Consider the following 20,463-nt stretch of genomic DNA (forward strand, 5'->3'; position numbering starts at 1 on the left):
GAGGCAGTGAGTCTACATCTTTGAACTGCTCCGACTCTGCGGTATTTTATTTATGTCAACCTCTCTAACCGGAAATTGCCTGTCCATACTCCGTGTCTCTTGACACTGGCCACCGGAGGAAAACGGAGCAGAAGAGCGAAACATGGCGACTTCGAACAATCCACGGAAATTCAGCGAGAAAATCGCTTTACATAATCAGAAGCAGGCAGAGGAGACGGCGGCGTTTGAAGAAGTGATGAAGGACCTCAGCATTACCCGGGCGGCGAGGGTAATGAAACCGCTTCTTGTTTCCCCCCACACCACCACCACCTCCTCTTCTCCGTTTGTTTTCAGCGAGCTGTCAAATATGCACGCAGCCAAGGCAGAATAGGTAAACAATAACAAACGACGCCTCCTGCCAACGGTGGCCTTTTTCCCTCAACAACGACAACGAGCAGAGCTGACAGGAGGTCGCAGACCTGTATGTAAATATGGATGACAGGGACCCTCGTCCGAAAAAAGTTATTATAATTTTTGTCCCACGCAAGTGGAAAGCGGAGGGGCGTGCATGCTGCTTTGACCGCGCGCGTCCAACTGCAGCGACGATGTTCTCATCTCGTGCTCTCCGGGAAGAGACGATTAGACAAAAACGATGTTAGCAGCTGCAAAATAAACACACATGCATTTTCTAACAGAGCACCAAATGATTCGTGATGTGTGAAGTAGCCCATGGCAGTGATATATTCTGAGGTGTGTTTGCACCCTGCCTTTGTAAACTTGTCTGACAGGTCTGCGGGCCTGAATGCTGCACAACATGAATGACATTTACACCAAAGATGAATACAAGCAGATTATGTGGACTTTAAGCCACATTCAATACAGGCCTTCAAAATAAATCCTATGGAGGCAGGGCTTCAGCAGTGACTGCTGCTGAGTGGAGGCAGGATGGCCAGACAGACTCTAACTGTACAGCAAACATGGAGCTACTGCAGTGCTTTTTGTAATGCTGTCACTGTCAATGTGCATGTGGAAATATAAAATAACACAATATGTCCTGATTGTCATCCTATGATACTGAGCTGCTGCAGGATTATTTTCATTTTTTCCTCCTCTGTCTTAAAACTGCAGGTTTAGTCTGATGACAGGATGGGAAAAAACTATTTTTATTATTCCACAGAAAACATTTTGACTTGTCACAGTAGGAAAAGCACAGGTGTAAATCCTAAAATTAACTGTGGCTGAATTCCATTTACCTGCTTCAGTTTCAAGGTCCTGGTTATTGTGCATGCTGGCTCAGTGTCACACTGTCCTGACTGACAGAGACACCTGAATAGAGCAGACTGTTAATGTTATTAGCAGCACTTGTGCTTTTAATGCAATGGCAAGTCGAAATGTCTGCTGTGGAAAAGGCCTGTACATGAAGCTTCAGCAGAATTTTAAAATCTGTTCAATTTTCTAGAAACTAGTGCGTGAATCAGTTGTGTATAAACGTGTATTTTAGGATACATGTCCAGACAGGTTAGTCTGAGAGCCCATTTGTCGTGTTGAATGGAGGCCTGTAGCTTTGTTTTTTATTTTCATGAATGCATGTTCAAATGGTAGGAAGCTCTTGTCAAAGCCAAAGTCAAGCCTGTGGGAAGTATGCGTCAGGTTCCCCCCCCCCCCCGCCCTTTGTTTTTATTTTTATTTTCTCTCTCTGGCTGTTTCGTCTCTGTCTTGCTGTGGTTGTGAGTGGCCTCTTCCTGAACTGGATATGCTAGGATATGTAATCTGTTGTCAACAGAGTCGCTATGACTGTAGTTAAAAAATAAACTCTGCGGTTACAGGCTTATCAAAATACACCAGTGATACAGGCATAGTAATTGTTATTATTAGATTTTCTGCTCTGCTCACAGCGAGCAGTCGGGTTGCATGGGAAAATTTAATTGACTGGTTATGGGTTCTCTGATGGGAAATGGAACTGGAGGTCATTTTGAAATGAACGCTGTTGTAATGCGAGTTCAGCCGATGTTGAATTATCTCTGGAGAGCTTTTCTTCCACCCTAAACTTCACATGAAAAAGTTAAATTCACACTGCACTGCTGTGACAACATTAAATAAATGAGGTAGTTTCAGCAGTCTATAGAACACAATCACATGACTTAAAGTGGGATGGGATTCAGGTTGGATTAGTGTAAAGGTCTATAATTGACCCCTGTGTAGCATTTCGCTAATACTACTACTACTACTGATAATAATAATAAGCTTGCCGTTATTTGTGCTATTTGTATCACAGCTTTCGTAAAAGAAATGCAGCTCAGCGTGCTTTACAACCAAGAAATGACTTGCTCCAAATGCTGTACATAAAAAAGACAATGAACATAAAAACAGGGATTGAAATTTAATGTACAGTAAAACCCAAGCTGATAATGATGGAAAATTAAAATAGAGATGCATAAAAACATTGATAGAATGCCATAATTAATGTTAAATAAGAGGGAGAATGAAACCCACTGGATAATAATAGTAAAAATAATATTAAAAAAGCTGCTTTCAGGCTTCACAAATGTGAACAAGATCACTTCAGCTCGTTTCTTTCTGTTGAAAGACAGAGTGAGACTCATCAAACACTTTCTTCATAATCACAAAGCCTGCAGCTTTTCAGTAATCATGCACTCATGGTTCTGCCATTTGTCCCCCCTTCGTCAGATGTGGTGGGAACGTTCATGAGTTAGTGCAGTTTGATCAGGATGGCTCCAAGGCAACTTGAGTTATGAGCAAATATGTGATATGTCACGCCGACTTGAACCAGTCAGTGTAGCAGTTCAGGTTTAGGTTAATAACTGTCATCAGTGCAAATGAACCTGCTGGCTGTCAACATACAACATTTTTGGTATTTGTGGCGTCCCCTATGGGTCAGACTCAAAATGCTTTAGGAGGCCCATTCCCAACCATGACATGAAGATATGTTCGCAGGTCGTTAGTGAGTTATGGCCTTTTTCCTGCCAACCCTTACAATCTTTTTTATGGCGAATGGATCAAATGGAAAATAAAACCACTGAATAACAGTAATAAGATAAAGCTAAATCTAGAGCTCATAGAATGAAAACAATCAAGTAAAATACAACAGTTTTAAGAAGTGCAGCAGTGTGTCAGCGTGAGGCAAAGCACAGAAGTTTCAGGCCTGTATCAGGAAGTCCTGGCTAAAGGCTGAAGTGAGTTTTTAGCCTTGTTTTGAGAGTATTTATCGAGCTGGCGTCTCTGATACCTAGAGTGTTCCACAGCTTTGAGGTGTAATCGACAAATGCTGCATCTCTGATTTTCTTTGGGCTGTTTCTCGAAACCTCCAATAAACCAGCAGCAGATGATCGCAGTGTTCTTGAAGGCAAATAGTGAAGAAGGGAGTTAGCGATGTAGCTTGGTCACAGTCCATTAAGGGCTTGTTCAAGTAATGTTCAAATGTTCCTGCTGGAAATTCACATTGACTGTCACTAGTAATAATATTCAATGCATCTTGTTATTGACTGAGAAACAGCCATATATATTTCTTCTTCTTTCTTCATAAATACCTCTTGTCTTACATGGTGCTTTTCTGCTTCCAGTTACAGCTGCAGAAAACTCAGTATTTGCAGCTGGGACCAAACCGCGGGCAGTACTATGGAGGATCTTTGCCGAACGTCAATCAGATTGGAAACGGCACTGTGGATGTGGCTTTTCAGGTGAGGGACCATTTACGTTTTCTCCATTGTTTTGCATCTTTTCAGCAGCAGTTGAAATAGTGTATAGATGACCTGTCATAGATTTGCGTTGAATGTTGGCGATCCATTGTGCCCATCTCTGTGGCTGAGTAATATCCTGCAATATTGATTCAACCTGTGGCCGCTCTGTAAAATGTTTACATTGGCTTTTTTAAACATCCCGAGATCCTCATTTCCTTGGATAATACTCCACCAAGTACGTTAGCCTTATAGTCGTGACAGCAATGCTTTCACCTGTGTTAGTCTGTGAGAGAGAAGCTGCTCCTCTTTTCACCCAAAATGCACTCAGAACGACATCTTGCTCTGGGCACACAAAGGTATTGGAGCTGAACATCGAGGTTGGGAATTGTGGAACTTTGCTCACAGCAGAAATGTTCGTCTATCACTGCAGAGCACAATGAGGGAAGCTCTCTAACCTCTGTATATTTACGCTTTCATTTCCTTGGAAAAACAAATGTACATGTATAGTGTCCTGACATGCATGTGTGGAAAGACAAAGCTCATAAACAAGGTAACTTTGGTAATGCAGTTCAGTGACATTAGTAGTAAGGCCTTTGCTCTGTTCATATAAAAGAAATGATTCTGTGGGGACAGAGATGTAAAGTTAAATCTGACCGAGACACTCACATCAACAACCCAGCATAACTCAAGCAGGAGAAGCAGTTATTTAAGTTTCTACAGCAAGAGCTGGGTGGGAGTTAGTGCTATTGTTTCCCTGTCAAGGCTCAGTTCCTCTCTGAATCAGCTGATGACTGCAAATATTACTGAAGAAAAATTTCAAGAAAGTTGTGTGAACAGAACAAAATGGTCCTCATTTTTGATTTCACTGGAACTTTCCATTGTTCTGTGGTCATTTTTGCCCTGAGCTCCATGAACTTTCATCCCTGTATAATATTCTTTTAATTAATGACTTTAAAGCTCAAACCTGCAGCGGGGAACTTTTGTCTCCCCCTTCTGGCAGTGAGAGTGATCATACAGTTTAGATGTGCTTATGTCGCCATAAGCTCCACTATACTCATTGATGTAGCCGGCTCCGTCGCTACGGTTGCTCCCTGCTTCAGCTCTGGCAAACCAATCATTGCTGGTGGACATAAAACACATCGCTACTTGTGCGCCAGAACAGGAAATGTGCCACAGTCTCCAGGGATGTGGTCGAATAGTGATAAAAGTAGCACGTGAGGGAAACACGTGAAGAAGAATTCATGAGGACTCAGGAAAAGAAACCACGGTGCAGAGAGAATCCAAGTGTACTTACGCTGGACGACCTAACTGTGGTGAAAGTTTCTGATATGTGTCTGATGTAGTCGTAAGGAATTGTGAGACCACATTTTCTCCTTTCCTTTTGAGGGGATGGTCCAGTGTATCTGATCTTAGCATTTTAAGAGTTCGACCAGCTCTTATCATGGCTGCACTTAGACAGTTTTAAGAAAGGATTTAGTTTTGTTTGCATTTCATATTCAAAGCTGTCTAATGCCACGGACTCGGTTTGATCAGTTGATCATATTTTCTTCTGACTTCATTTGTCAGAATTCAGGGCTGGACATGAACAGATCGACACGACACCACGGGTTGGTGGACAGAGTCTACCGGGACAGGAACCGCATCACGTCACCCCACCGAAAAACCCTCTCTATCGACAAACATGGACGCCAGATATCCTTTAAAACCTGTTAGTCTGTTAATTGTGCCTGTTACATCTCTCCTTTGTTGCTATTTTCAGTTCTGAGTCTCATATAAAAACTCATGACATGGGCTCTGTTGAAAGTTGGTTAAAGGTGCAATGTCTAAGATATGGTCAGAATTTAGCTTCAAATGTTCAAACAATCAGCTAACATATCAACAGAATGTGAATAAGTTCTGATGTTATGTCAGAGATGTCTCTCTATTGTGTTAGCAACTGAAGTTAGCATGCTAACCAGCTAGCCCCAGAACTTGTAATACCACTTTGTACCTCGAGAGGCGCTCCTCATAGTTGTGGATACGGGAGGGATATATATGCGAGTTTGCTACCTTTCACAAGCTGTCTTAGCTATTTAGTTTTTAGTAAATAAACAAAATAAACTCAAATCTCAAAAAAGAAAATATTCTTACAACTATGTTCCTTATTGAATAGAAAAATACAACCTTTTGAATTCAAGTGTTCTGAGCTCCTGGTCAGTCAGCTAGCTGCATGGCTAATTGAGCTAACTTGCTAATGACAGCTAGCAGCTACAGCCAGAGATAGCTACAGCAAAGAGTGTAGTGGGCAGCAGATAATGGTCACTCTGGTGATATGCTGCCCACTGTTTGTCTGGAGCAGCCGTGGACAGGAGGCCAAATCTTACACACTGTACCTTTGAGCAGAGAGCTGCCTGATTTATACCCACGGTATTTATTCATGGTAATATTGTGATAGAAATGAACATCGTCTTTTCCTGTTCGCCTGTTAAAGGCTGGGTTGTAGATCGGTGACACAGGTTTTTGAAGAATTCCTAAAATTGCCTGATTAATGATTATTTTCTACCTTAAAAACGTTTCACATTTTCTGAAAGCAGTGCTGTAGTTTGTGGTGCCACTGATTTGTATCTCCTTGTATTGAAATATTTAAATATTTTGTCCCCACCTGTTAACACCTTTCAATATAATGCAATGCATTTTAACAGTACCACTAATGCGGCTTTAAAAAACACCCATTTGGCACAGTCTCAACAAAAATCACATTTAGAATCACACTAAGCAGATCTAAATCACGTCTGCTTAGTGTGTGGTCAATGCCAAATTTCCAAAAAGTTGGGATGATGTATGAAAAAATAGATAAAACACAGCGTGACAGTTTGTTCATCCCTTTTGACATATACTAAAAACAGTACTAAGACTGTATATTAAATGTCTTACCTCATCAGCTTCATTGATTTTTGTAAACATATGTTTATTCTGAATTTGATGCAGCAACACGTTTCAAACAAGTTGTGGAATGTTCCAAAAACACCTGTTTGGAACATTCCACAGGTAAACAGGCTCATTGGTAACAGGTGAGAGTATATTACTACATGGGCTCGGGAACACTTCGTCATCCTGGTAAACACAGTTTGTTTGCATCCTGTTTCTGTTTTGCCCAGTGTCCCAACTGTTCTGGATTCGGGTTGCACTTTCATCAAGTCTGTGGATTAATTATGTAATCAAGTAAATCAACAGGATTTTGTGCCAAAGCAGGTGCTCCATGTTCCCAATAGGACCACAAGGCTAACTGAGGTCAGAAATGTGAATGTTTTTCTCGCTTCATTTATCCAGAGATCACCAAACTTTCCAGGCTGTGTGTTGTTTTATGGGATTTCTTCACTGTGGTTGCCTACGTGTGACTCATGGATGTTAACAGATGTTTCTATGACTTCAGCCTGTTATTAATTCAAGTCAAATTATGATTGTGGTACGAATGTGACTATCAGCCGCTGGTCTATTTGCGATACCACCAGCACTGTGCTTTTTATTGTGTCTCCTTGTGTTTAAAGAATGAACAGGAATGAATGGATTGAATCTGCCAAGATTTTCAGTCTCCAGCTGTATTTTCTTAACCTGAAATCTCACATTGACAGCTGTCCATATGGCTCAGTATATCTGTCACCACCACCTGATACCAGCTGGAGGAGGTAAGACAGCCTGCAAGGATGAAATACTGTCTGTGCATGACTGTATATCTCTGTGTTTACTCTTTTTATAATGATCATAACAAAGCCTTCACTTCCGTAATAATCCAGATTTGTACCGTGCTGCTTTGCACTGTTCATGAAGATGCAGGGTCAGATCAATACGAGATATAAGACATGGAACAAAACACAAGACTTTTCAAACTGGCTGTGAAAACATGTTGCTTAAACACATAATTAGCAACTTTCATCGATTTGCATCATGGTCAAAATGCTGCATTTAGACTTTAGAGTGCTGCACATTGCACACTGTGATGAGTCAAACGTGTGAGTGAGAATCCCCATTTTAATTTAGCCTAAGCATCAGTTCATAAGACTAAATTGTGTTGATAATAGTGGTTTATGCTCATTTGAAAGCTTAGATGTAATGTAATTGTTTTTATTTATTGTGGTTGAGTGATGTGTGTTTTCGGTGCTTTCCAACAAACATTTGTTTGTTAGATTGTTCTGTGCAATGCACTGATGCTTGCTGTGTGATTTTGTTTTTAATTGTTCTGCTGCAGGACAAACTCTGACTCAGCACTGCACCAGAGCACATTAACTCCTGCCCAGCAGGCCTCTTTCACCGGAGGCTCACAGGAGCTGCAGCCAAAACGAGGTACACATAGTCTCGAGGAGTTTTCAGTGAGAAGTTGTTGCTTAAAACTTTATTTTCTTTAAGTCATAAGAACGTGCTCAGTAACATTATATTCATGAAATATTGACCAGTAGTTTGAGATATAAGTAAAAGTGTACGGCTGTGTCACAGTAAGCTCATATAGGATCCACTTAATACATGTTGTATAAGCTGAGCTGTTAACCAGGTTCTAATGAGTCAGTTTTGAAGCATGTTCAGGTGCTTTTCTTCTGTTGTCTGCAGCACTTTTTATTGCTTTTTAGAAGAAGGAAGATGACACAGAACAAAGACATGAACAGAGAAAGGAACAAATCACACTGCAACCATTCACATCTAAATCCGTATGACCCTCCCTCACATATACTGATAACATCTTCATCACCGCAGTGCAGTCATTCATGTCAGCATGTCAGTAACATACCTGTACCTATCACATTTCTGTCAACGCCTGTGCTACCTGCCACCACCATCACAGCATCCTGTGAGACTTATCACGATGCTGATAACATGACACACAATGCAGACCATCTCCCTCTGTTCTGTTGCTTATTTTTGGTGGTGTCTTGCTGCTTTCTATTGGCGCCTCAGTCGAGTGCCCTCCAGTATAAGATGAAAGGGTTTTGAATGTGGCTTTGAAGGCAGAGGAGGAAAATGACTGCTGAGAAGTCGGGGCGCATCCAAGTGTCCGATGAATTTCACTGCTAATGGCCGTGTGAGGCGGCTTATTCTGATTTCAGCAGCACTTTCATTTGAATTTCTGTTTTGGTGTTGCCCATCACTGTCATTCAGTATTTAAGTGTTATCATTTTATTTCTAAACGTTAAACTTCCTGTTTTTCTATTATCTTCCCTCCATTCTTTTTTGTGTTTAAATATCACTCGATCATATTAAACGAGGACATGTGGGCTGTGATTATAATAAGCTCAAACAGGCTGGACATCTGTACACCCAAGAGACTGTTTTTTTTGTTTGTTTGTTTTTTTTGCCATTTCTCCATCTCTCCAGTTCTGCTGCTGACTGTACCAGGCGCTGAAGCTATTAAACAAGAGGTTGATGAAGATGGACAAAAACAGAGCTGGGAGTGCAAAAAGGTGAACGTCTACACTCACATCAATGTCTTTCTGTCAGTTTCCTGTGGTCTTCTCAATCCTCTAACTGTAAATCGTTTTTCCCCCTTTAGAACTTCTCAAGGTCCAAGCCCTGCAAAGTTCCAGGGATCCAGTGAGTATTTTACTGGCTTTGCTGTGTAGGAAATGTTTTCTTAAAGTCTGACTAAAATAACCAAATGATGATGAAAGTGTTTTGCTGTGGCTGCACTGTTAGAGTGGATGGTGAAGGGAAACTGGTGTTTAAGGCTCGCAGCTTCAGATTGAGTGCATATTTACACACATCAGATGAACAAGTATGAATTCAGCATTGCTTTAAATTGAAGCCATCTGACTGTAATTAAACTTCATTTGCATTTACTTCTCGACCGCCAAAGTCATAAACAGTGTGGAGCCAAAGCAAAAGCACCAATGGCCAAATGCACCAATTCCAAATATTTCTGGAGGTGTTTGTATTGGAAAACATTTTCAAGTGTGACTCGCACAAGATATCCAGTGTTGATGTTCCTGTTCCCTCATTTTGTCTTTGACATCAGCCTGCTTATCTAATTTTTCAGACTGTATTAAGCTGGTTATTCACTGCACAGGTCTGCTTTCTGCAGCATATTCCCGTCTCCGGACCAGCAGTTGACCGCTTCATTAAAACCAGCAGCCCACAACACTGGCGGTTCTCTTCCTGACCTGACCAACATCCAGTTTCCTCCTCCGCTGCCCACCCCGCTCGACTCAGATGATGCAGCAGCTGCCTCCAACAGCACACAGACCCTGGCCAACACGCAAGGTAACACTGCCGACAGCGGTCTGCTCACATTTGACATAGAAAATGTTCTCAGGGTTTTGTGCAGGATATTAAGCACTTGTCATTTCAGCATTTAGCACTGTCTGGTGCCAGTTTCTCTCTGACTCCATGTGTGCTTTTAAAAAACTCTTTCCTTATTCTGTTTTTGTGTGCTGGGTAGGAGTGAACACATCTCAGCCCACAGTAACCATGGAAATGCAGCCCGGGCAGGACAGTGTGGTTCCTCTCATCCTGAATGCAGGAGACTCCCACCAGCACCAGAACCTGCAGCTCTCCCCAACATCTCCACCTCTCACTCTCTCTCAGGTGCAGCCCCGCTCTCTGCCCGGCTTATTGAATGTTTGATTTCTGACAATTCCCAGTGGTTCAGATCGAGCTTTTGTTGTATTAGAGATATGAGGTTGTGCTTGTGGGATAAAGAATACCCAGAACGAGCGATTAGGTATATACCAATTGATTTTAAAGATTGTTTTATTGCACATTTCGTCCTCTTTGTTTCAAACACTGTACAAAAAACATATATTTAGATTTTACATTTTTTATGTTTTCTATTTCTGATTTTTTGGATCCTTGCAGTTGTTTTTTCCCCTTTTCCTTCTCTTACTGTGTTTATTGTTATGCAAATTCCTTGTATGTGAAAATCTGCTTGGCAATAAAACTGACCCCGACTCTGAAATCAGTCAACTGAACAGGCTACAGATGTTGGAAAAAAATGCATTTTTTCCACAAAACATCAGTCTCAGTCATCTGTTGCTGTGCTCTCTGCAGGCAGCCATCAATGCCATGAACCTTGAGCAGCAGCTGTCCCAGTATGCCTTCTTCAACCAGCAGCCATCGTCCCAGAACCACCAGAACCAGCAGGTGAGCTTCACCTCCACCGCCACCACGATCCACACAAGCTGACTGTTATACAAGTGTTTCAGCTGCTTTGCACTCACATATTTTTCATTATGTGGATGGATTTTCGCTCAGTGAGACGAGAGCAAAATGAAGTCTGCAGTGTGTAATTGGGGATCTGAAGCACAGGTTAGCGTCAGTAGATTAAAACACGCACTGCACTCAAAGCATGAATGGGTTACCTCTGTGAATGAAGGTGTTTATTGTCCTTTACAGATTTGTTGCTTTATTGTCAAGTTAGTTCTTCAGTTTTTTCAAGAGGAGTTCAAGGTTTGTTTATTAACCGCTTTCCCATATCTCAGTCCACCAGCTCCTTAATTCCTGCAATCTTGCAATCCCAATATTAAAGAATTTTCAGTTTTGACAGATTATTATAATATGTATGCAAACTAAAATGGTGCATTGAAAGGATGCTTGATTTTACCAATCACTGCTGTTTAATGCAAAAAGAAGGAAGTGTATTAAACCCAATGTAGGCTCCATATGCAGCAATTATTCTAAGACTGTGTGGTGCAATTTTTCTGTAAAGCTGCTTCAAATGCAGTCATGTCAGTCATTTGTGTGAAGATCTCTGATCTCAGTACCTTTTTCTGATGGACTAATTTTATTGATCTGATGAAAGGGTCTCAAATTTTTGGCAGGGTTGTGTTTCTTGTTGAGGGTTTATCGTTTAGTTGTGGTTGAACTTGAGCAGCAGAGGTGGGAGTAAGTCACGTATGTGCTGTCTCAAACAGAGAGATGTTAGCTTTTTGCTAACAGTTGATGAGCCAGTAAGTTTTACATAAAGACACGCCCCCTCCATGATTGCTGCCTCCTGCTTTGGCCTTTGCTGCTCTGTTGCGTCTGAGTAGGTTGCCAGGTTTGCACACGTTACACTAAAAATCGTGTTTCCAAAACAAAGTAACTTCGAGTCCTTTCGAGTCATCTGTCTCAAATCTAAGTTGTTTTCTTAATATCTTATCAATATTTGAGCGTAAAAGAACATCTAATAATGATATTTGATATTTATTTTGACAAAAACATAGAATGTAAACGTTTGTAGCCAGGATTCCTCAGATCTATTCATTAAGGAGTTGTGACAAACGTGCACAGGATGTGTGTGATATGTGACTGTTAAATGATAAATATCATTGTCAACAACAATAGTAAGAATAAATGCAAAATATAAGTCAAGTTTGAAATGTAAACCACTGGAAATTGAATTACTATGCATGCATGCATACATGAAGAAACACTTGAATTCAAATGCAAGGTCTTCATGTGCATAATAATGAGGCCTGGAGCCGTTTGTGTGCCCTCAATTCTTTTTCTGCCAACATGCTATAACAGCAGATACTCTACCTGTGAGGAGCCATTATTAAAACTCTTAACTGGTACTTGATGACTACATGATGTCTGTCTCTTTTTAATGGCTCCACTCTTTTTTCTCCAGCAGACAGGTCTGGTCCAGCTGCCGTCCTCTGTGAACTCCACATCAGACAACCAGACGTCCTCACAAACCAACATGACCATAGACATGAACACGGTGAGCCGCGGACTCATCTGTCTGCATCACATCAGTGTGTCGCAGTGTTGTTATGTGACTGCAACACAGCTATGACTGGCTCTTCCTGGCTGCTACTCATTTCTTTCCTAATAATGCGTTTTCAGATGTGTTGGTCCGGGTGATGGACGCTGCCTCGTTAACGTACTCAGACTCCTTGGCTTTGTGATATGAAGTTGTTCAAGAGTGCTTTTGTTCTGGAAAGTCTCAGCTGTGTAGTACAGAAGCTGAGAACAGCCGTGCTTGCAGTTATTTTGTTTAATGCTGTTATCTCAAGTTAATTATTTCATTACCCTGAGATAAAAAGCAAATTTTCTCATGATAACAGCTTAATTTATCTCATTATCTCAAGAAAAAACAAAAGGATGATCTCTCCATATTGTGGGATAACGTATCATGAATATCAGCAGGATCACTCAAGTCCACTCGCCTGTGTGGCTATGGCCGTGGCAGACTGAATAACAAACAGAGAGACGTCATTTCTGCCTGTGTTAGACCTTGACTGAAGTACAGTCTGATGTCCTTGATCAGTAATGGATACTCATCGATCTGACATTTTCAGCTTAAATCCACCAAAGACACCATCAGTGCATGCTGGCATGGCACCCTTGAGCTCTGATGAACATGATAAGAAATAAGAAGAAGTGACCTTTTGTTTTCTGGTGATGACGTATTGATTATCTCATTATCTCAAGATAACGTCATTAAGAAATAACTGCAAGCACGGCCGTTTTTTGGCTTCAGTAGCATCGTGATTGCTTTGAAAAAGAAGAAAATTTGTGCTGTGTATAGTCTAGTGTATATGACTCTTTTATTTAACATTTACACTTGAACACAAATCTCCGCGCTGGTGTAATTGATTCTTTATCATTGTAGCTTTTGCACAGAACTAAGACAAAACCTCCCAAATTAATGCATGAAATGGCTCTCGCTTGGCTCCCACTGCTCTACTTCTGTTGCAGTGGGAATGTGTTTGGATAACTGCAGAAATGAAGTGGCCTACATTCTCCTGCTCTCAGTTATAGACTTTGCAGCGTGGGGTCAAGTGACACACTGTGAGGAAATGCGGCTTAGACGTACCTCTCTGTTAATTCAACCACATATACGGAGCTCATCCGCAGTTCTCCAGCCTGTCACCACTTTGTTTACTTCCATGTCTAAGCCGTAGCTTTGGGGTCTGGAGCAAACACAGTTACAGCGAGATAATGGAAAATACTATCGTCCTTCAGTTTCTTTAGAGTTCAAACAGGTCTGCTGCAGATATAATCATTGCAGTAGTTTAAATATCTGTATCCAGAGACCCTGAACTGTTTTATCACTTCTCTGCCTCATGCTGCCAATATTGTGATAATTTATCTATCAATAGTTTAGGAATGTGGAGGTTTGAGTAATAAGAGATTCTTCATTTGATCCACCTTTAAATCTGAATTACTTGATAGTTTGTTATTTACTGTGATGTCATTTTGGTGGTGTATTGCTTAAGTGAAGCTGATTTTGTGATCAAAATAGAAGCCTTTGTTTTCATGTAAATATGCTTCTTTGGATTTTGTTGGGTGAGTAGATAGAAAAGAGCAGATATGACAGAACAGAAGAGAGCAGAGTCGCTTCTCTCTGATCTTCCAGTTTTGCAGAATTCACTCACTTAGCTTGGATTCCTGGCAACATTTTTCCTCTCCTAATTAATCCCCTGTAGTTTTCTCTGTTTCTCCCAGATCTTGTTCAGTGTTATTAATGCATTGATGTTACGCGCAGCACGGGCTGTTCACTGCTGTAATTATTTCAGATGTATTTCAGCATTAGAGGCGAGTATTCTGGGTTTTAACCATTAAAAAGGGAATCAATATTTAAGTGTAAACTACAGAGAGACAAGCACCAGAGATACACGTAACAAAGCTCCATATCCAGTACACACACACACACACACACACACACACACACACACACACACACACACACACGCACACATCCTCCAATGTCAATAACTCAACCGTGTCCTCTTGTATCAGGCCTCCTCCCTCCAACAGTACCGCAGTAGGGTTGGATCCTCTGCCAATCAGTCTCCAACCTCCCCCGTCTCCAATCAAGGCTTCTCACCTGGAGGCTCGCCTCAAGTAAGGGCGTGTGAACCAGTGAGCTGCTGGCTCGCTCTGCATACACGTCACCGTCCCCTGCATCGTAGTTCTGTGGTTCTCGTTGCCGAGTAGGACTCTGTGGCTGCCCCCCCCCCCACAGCTGCTTCTATTGTGTTGACGTTAGCAGATCTGGGCAAAAAAATAGATGTCAGTTTATTTCATTCATTGCTTCTGTAAATATGCAAGGAGAAAAAAGGTCAGAAATAATGTTAATTAGAGGATCTTGTGGTATCGACACACAGAGCAGTTTTTCACAGCTGACATTTTAGCGTGTTGTAGCAGGAATTTCACTGGTGCTTTTCTGTCAGTGGACGTTTCTCAGCATGCACAACACCAGTGTTAATGTCACTAATTAACACCTGTGGTTTTCATGCTATGACATGATAAAAGCACGTCAAGATAAACGTCGTCAAGTATTTCAGGAAACATTCTGGGAGAAAAACAACTTTGCATCAATCGCACAGGAAAGCTGTACATCAAAATACGATCATAAAAAGACACTGATCGGTTGTGTAGTCCCTGTTTTGCCCAGATCTGACCACCAGTCTCTTGAAACACATGTCATTGATGTGTTGTTATGTAGTTGTGTCCCTGATCTTCCTTCTCTGCTGCTTTTGTGATATTTGCGTTGCATCTCCACCGTTTCCTCCCCAGTCTTGTTATATAAGACTCTGTACTGGAGTTGTTGTTTTTCTATGTTTATCAGATCTTTGTGTTTATTGTGGTTTTGCACCAGCATGGAGACTTCAGGTGGAATGGAAGGGGAGATGCTAACCCCCCCCACCCCCAACCTTTTGTTCTATCTTTCTTTTGGTTGAGGAGAAACTGCTAATCATCCCCATGGTTGAGTCCTAAGTAACTGAGCCTTGCTTGCAGGGTGGCTTTAAGATAAACTAAACACACCCAAAGTAAACATGGATCAGCCTTGTTATTCTGTGTCAGACTCAGTGTAAGCATTTGAAGTCCTGGTAAGGAGGTGGGACTGTAAATCATTTACTGCTTTAACCTCCCAAAGTGTTTTTGGAAAACATTCCCAGAATCAAACTATGGATTACCCATTCAAATATATATTATGTATTAAATTCAGTGCTGATATAAATATAGTGGATATCTTTTTTTCAGAGAGAGAAATGTGGCAAGTGACAGCAGTGATGTACGTTGTGTGTCTGCATTTCTATATGTTTGTCCTGCTTACCCAACCCACTTCTCTCCTGAGCTGAAGTGGCTCACTCGTAGTCCTGAGGTTATCCACGGGCTAAACCACAACTGACAAGCTGTGTGCTCTATTATCCTGCTCTGCCCTGTGGGGACATCTGCAGCACACACAGATAATTTGGTTTTGAACTAGGAGGAGCACGGGCTGAGAATATGATCCAATTACTTATACATTAAGAGGCCACGATGAAATAGGAGAACTTCTGTTGCTGGTTCAGCGAGGACATTTAAATGAGAGACTTCAAGAGAATTAGCTTGCACTGGATGAGTCAGTGGAGGGAGAATAAAGTCACAAAGGGGATTAGGATTTCAATGATTCCCTTTATTTCATGTGAATTTCATTCCATTTGGTGGTGTTAATTAAAATACCAAGGCCAGAAGGCAGCAGGGGAGGCTCGCGTGGAAGGAAAGTAAGACGTCTCCGTCCTTCCCTTTAGCTGATTTTTGACATTTGGTGCATTTCCATCTATGATGATGGAACTTGTGGTTATTATTCATGCAATTAATACAATCCTTTATTTATTCATTTGTTTGCTTATTCATTAAGTCAGTCAGCCATTTATTTATTTCCTTATTACACCTCCAAATTTATATATATATTTTTGCAGTTTTCAGCCATTTCCATAAAATGTTGAGTGCTCTGGAGAAAGGAAATGCTGCTAAAGGGGGTGAAATGTTTAAGTAGCTCTCTTGTGGATGTACGTGATGCCTGCTACATCTGTCAATCACAACAAACACTTTAAATAATGCACGATTTTGCAAATATTGCAGAGTTTCATTTGCATCTATTATTGAAAGAGCAGGCTACAGGATCCTTGTTGGACTGTCTTATGTTTGGTGTCTGTGTCTTGCTTTAAACATCTGTTAAAAATGAAGACGTTGCTTCTGAATTATGTATTTATTACATGATTGTTCACTGCCACTTCTGTGTGTGCCATCCCTTCCAGCGTCATTGCACATTTAAGATGTTGATGTTTGAGATGAAAAACGATTAATCAATGAAGCAGCTTTTTTCTTCCCTGCAGTATGTACACAAATATTGTATCACACACGTGCAGAACACTGGAGGCATTAGTGAGCGTGAACTGGCCGTGGATTAGCAAGCTCATCTCAAACTCTTTCTGATGCTGTGAGGTGATATTAGGCACTTTATCGTTCTGGTCCTGTCGCTGCTTTGACTGTGTCCTTTTCATACACTGCACTTCATGTTAAACTTCTGCAGCCTGCTTGAAGAACATTCATAGTTGATGGCGTGCATTAGGAGGTTTTACCAGAGTCTAAATATACAGATTTGGCCTGTTTGTTGTTGCAGCACAACTCCATACTGGGCAGCGTGTTTGCAGACTTCTACGACCAGCAGCTCCCGTCCATTCAGGCCAGCGCTCTGTCACAGCAGGTCAGACAAAAGCCGTCATTTCCACTTTTAGTTCTGCTCTCCACCTGCTTTTGCTTTAGAGTGACTGCATGTTCGGTGCAGCAGCAACACATGTGATTCTTCTTTCTGTGGTGATTGCCAGTTGGAGCAGTTCAACATGATTGAAACCCCCATCAGCTCTGACAGCCTGTATAACCAGACCTCCACCCTCAACTACTCCCAGGCGCTCATGATGGGTTTGACTGGTGGCCATTGCAACCTGCAGGATTCGCAGCAGCTGGGCTACAGTAGCCATGGCAACATCCCCAACATCATTCTCACAGGTGCTGCTTCGACATATCATGTGGCTCACTTAAGTCTTGTAGAGGACTGCGGCTCTTTCATAAAGATTTCCAAAATCCCAAACCAGAAAAGGTTGTGCTTCATATTTGCTCCTGTGTCTCGATGTAGCGATGTTTCTCTGACACTGTGTCAACTAAGGCTGAACATTGAAGGCCTCACTGAGATGTGATTCACTGCTGGGCTGTTATGATGCCTTAGGTTGTATACACAGTTGACTGGCTTTAAATGACTTGGCACGGTACTTAATCTGCTGCTCATGCAAAGGTGAATAACTTCCACTAATCTCTAAATGAGTGATAGTGTGAGCTGTGAGTTAGTGCCAACGCTGACATATCCCACACTTGACAGCTGGCTGCAAAACAATGCTGCATTCACAAGCTTTCTTCCAAAGAGGAAAGTTATTTTCCAGATCTGTTGGACTGCACATGCACCATCCTGACAGAGCTTTCCATCAGTCCACATTGTCAAACACCTTGCAGAGAAGCAGAGACGGAAAAGAAATGATTTCGGTGGCAGGAAATCTATACGAGTGGGACTCATGTGTGGCAGTTACATCACCAAGAAATGCTGCCCAAATTCAGAACTTAAACTCTTGTATGTCTAGAGATAAACCTATTAAAATTATATTCAGGAGGATTTTTCAGCCCCACTGAGTTTTCTTTCAGTTGTGTCTGAAAGTCAGCAGCGTCTGTTGATAACTGTCTCTTTACTGAAATGTGTAATTAAGATGTCAAGATGTCGAGCTTCTTACAGCAAGTTATTATCAAATCATAACCCAGATTTGTCAACATTCTGTCTCTTTTTGCCACTGTTGATTTCTAAATTTAACCATCTTCCCACTCCCCCTTAAAAACCCCACAGAGATAAACATGTGCCAACAGATTTAACCACTAAACCTTGTTTTAACTTGCTGTCTTGCTCAGTGAGTGGAGAGTCTCCCCCCAGCCTGCCCAAGGACCTGACTGGCTCACTGTCCACAGATGTCAGCTTTGATATCGACTCCCAGTTCCCGCTGGACGATCTGAAAATCGACCCACTGACGCTTGATGGCCTGCACATGCTCAATGATCCGGACATGGTTCTTGCTGACCCCGCCACAGAGGACGCGTTTCGCCTCGACCGGCTCTAACCACCGCTCATGCACCGGTGTGTGGATGCTGCCGCTGGTCAGGGTTTTGCATCTGAGAGGATAAAACCCAGAGGAGGGGATATCTGGAGCGTGCAGGTCGAGACCTCATCAGGGCAGCATCGACTCCACGGCGACCAACCACAATCACACCCCACAGGAGAGCTTTTAAACAAAACGATCATTGTAGGAAAATGCATTGAAATGTTTTCGAAGACTGCCGCCAGCCCCCCTTCTCTTCAGAACCGGAAAGCTGGTTTACGACTGATGACGCTCAAGTTATGGTATGATTGATGTTCGTGGCTCTGTCACTACTTCTTGCAAATGACCATCCAATTTTTGATTTACGTTTGATGCCTATTTTCATTTGGGGGAGCATGATCACAGGGGCAGAAGGTCTGTTATTCTCCGTCAGTGACTGACTAAACCATGTAACGATTTACAGTAATGATCTACAGTACACTTCTCACTCACCTGTTAACATAGAGTAACTTGATCAAGTTCAACCTCCCTCTGTGCCAAGCTGATTGTTCTCAGTGGTACATTCAGTCTGGATATAAATTTAGTCCTAATCCCTGTGTGATTTGTCATAGAAGCCAAAGTCAGGCCTGCTTTGATTTTTCCCAAATTTCCTCTTAAGTCTTGAGTGACCACAAGTGATTTTTTTCGCCGCCGAAGTTCTTTTTAGGAAATGCTGAATTCTGATTTCACCATAGTAAACAGCAGTCATCAGTTATGCATGAAATCACAAATCACTGTGCATACTTGTTTTGCCTTAATAGCTTGAGATTTTGGTTTTGATGCAAAGATGAGAATTATGTAAACGAGGAAAAAACATTTGAATTGTCAAGTAATTTGTACTGTTTTACAGGTGGTTTGGCCTACGTCATTCACGGTTGCATTACTGTAGTTGTATTTCTGAGGTGTGCTGATCTTCTCCATCACTCAGTCCACAGTCACAACCATATCGTTCCTCACGGTCATTTATCAGACAGATCTTTAACAGATAAATGAGTTCTTTGTTACGAAACAGATGTTTAAAGGCTTGTTTTGTTTTATATTTTACATGTACAGAATGTGATTAGATTTTGCGTAATGGTATCTATGCAAAACTACAGCGATGGATTTAGGACTGTAAAAAGACGCAGATAAAAATGAACCCTTTCAAAAGGAAGCCGACGATTCTCACAGAATGCACAGCGATGGTGCCATGTTCCATTTCTCTTGATACTCTTGAAACTGCATTTTTCTTTCTGAGTAGTTTGTTGTGGAGAGAAAAGAGGTTCAGTGAGTGTGGCATACAGTACAAACTCTCCTGGATTACTCCCAAAGATGTGACCTCAGTGTAGTTGAAATATATATATTTTTCCAGACAATTGAACTGCCTCTATACTAGAACAGCATTGTTGATGCAATGAGAATGTATTTAGGTCACATCTGTACAGTTGTGTTGCTGCCATGTTGTCATCCTCATTGCCTCTCATGTCTAGCCTTTATGTACTGTAGGACCAAATATATTTCACCTGTTATTGTTTCTCCCTGCAAAGGAGATGCGCCGTACTGTTTTAAGTTTTGGAACTTGTTGTTTCCTCTGCACTACGGTGATACTGAATATCCATTTGCTCATGTTGTCTGTGCCCTTTAATGATTTGTTCCATGTCTCTGTGGTCTTTTATGCGGCTTCATGCAGCTTTTAAGAAGTCCTAAGCGAAGTCTGTGTGTTTCTGAGTGGATGCATTGGATTCATTCATCACCAGATCCCATTTCTCATATTGCACTTTATGCATTTATTTAAAACACTGATTTATGAGAGTTTATATCCTAAGCCCCCCAAAACCCACCCTCACACCCCTGTGACTGTTATGTGCTCTGGACCTGTTTGCCCTGTCTTTGATTAAACTTGCCTTCTTGTA

General features: G+C 41.6%; 1 protein-coding gene across 4 annotated transcripts; it reads left to right on the plus strand.

Annotated features, from left to right (window-relative positions):
- The first annotated feature begins 87 nt into the window (after nucleotides 1-87).
- On the plus strand, nucleotides 88-20,463 carry crtc1a (CREB regulated transcription coactivator 1a). 4 transcript variants are annotated; one of them, XM_070973741.1, is made up of 15 exons: nucleotides 88-268; nucleotides 3,561-3,677; nucleotides 5,244-5,369; nucleotides 7,281-7,342; nucleotides 7,903-7,997; nucleotides 9,021-9,106; nucleotides 9,196-9,236; nucleotides 9,724-9,902; nucleotides 10,081-10,226; nucleotides 10,689-10,781; nucleotides 12,253-12,342; nucleotides 14,367-14,471; nucleotides 17,020-17,103; nucleotides 17,225-17,405; nucleotides 18,348-20,463. In XM_070973741.1, exons 1-15 carry the CDS (start codon nucleotides 143-145, stop codon nucleotides 18,551-18,553), a joined length of 1,737 nt encoding a protein of 578 aa, XP_070829842.1. In that variant the 5' UTR covers nucleotides 88-142; the 3' UTR covers nucleotides 18,554-20,463. The 4 variants fall into 4 exon arrangements, with proteins under 4 accessions (XP_070829842.1, XP_070829839.1, XP_070829841.1 ...); XM_070973738.1 differs by having other exon boundaries at nucleotides 9,709-9,902; nucleotides 12,250-12,342; nucleotides 18,348-20,462; XM_070973740.1 differs by having other exon boundaries at nucleotides 12,250-12,342; nucleotides 18,348-20,462.

Source organism: Chaetodon trifascialis, chromosome 11, assembly GCF_039877785.1.
Source record: "Chaetodon trifascialis isolate fChaTrf1 chromosome 11, fChaTrf1.hap1, whole genome shotgun sequence".
In the NCBI taxonomy this organism is placed as follows: domain Eukaryota; kingdom Metazoa; phylum Chordata; class Actinopteri; order Chaetodontiformes; family Chaetodontidae; genus Chaetodon; species Chaetodon trifascialis.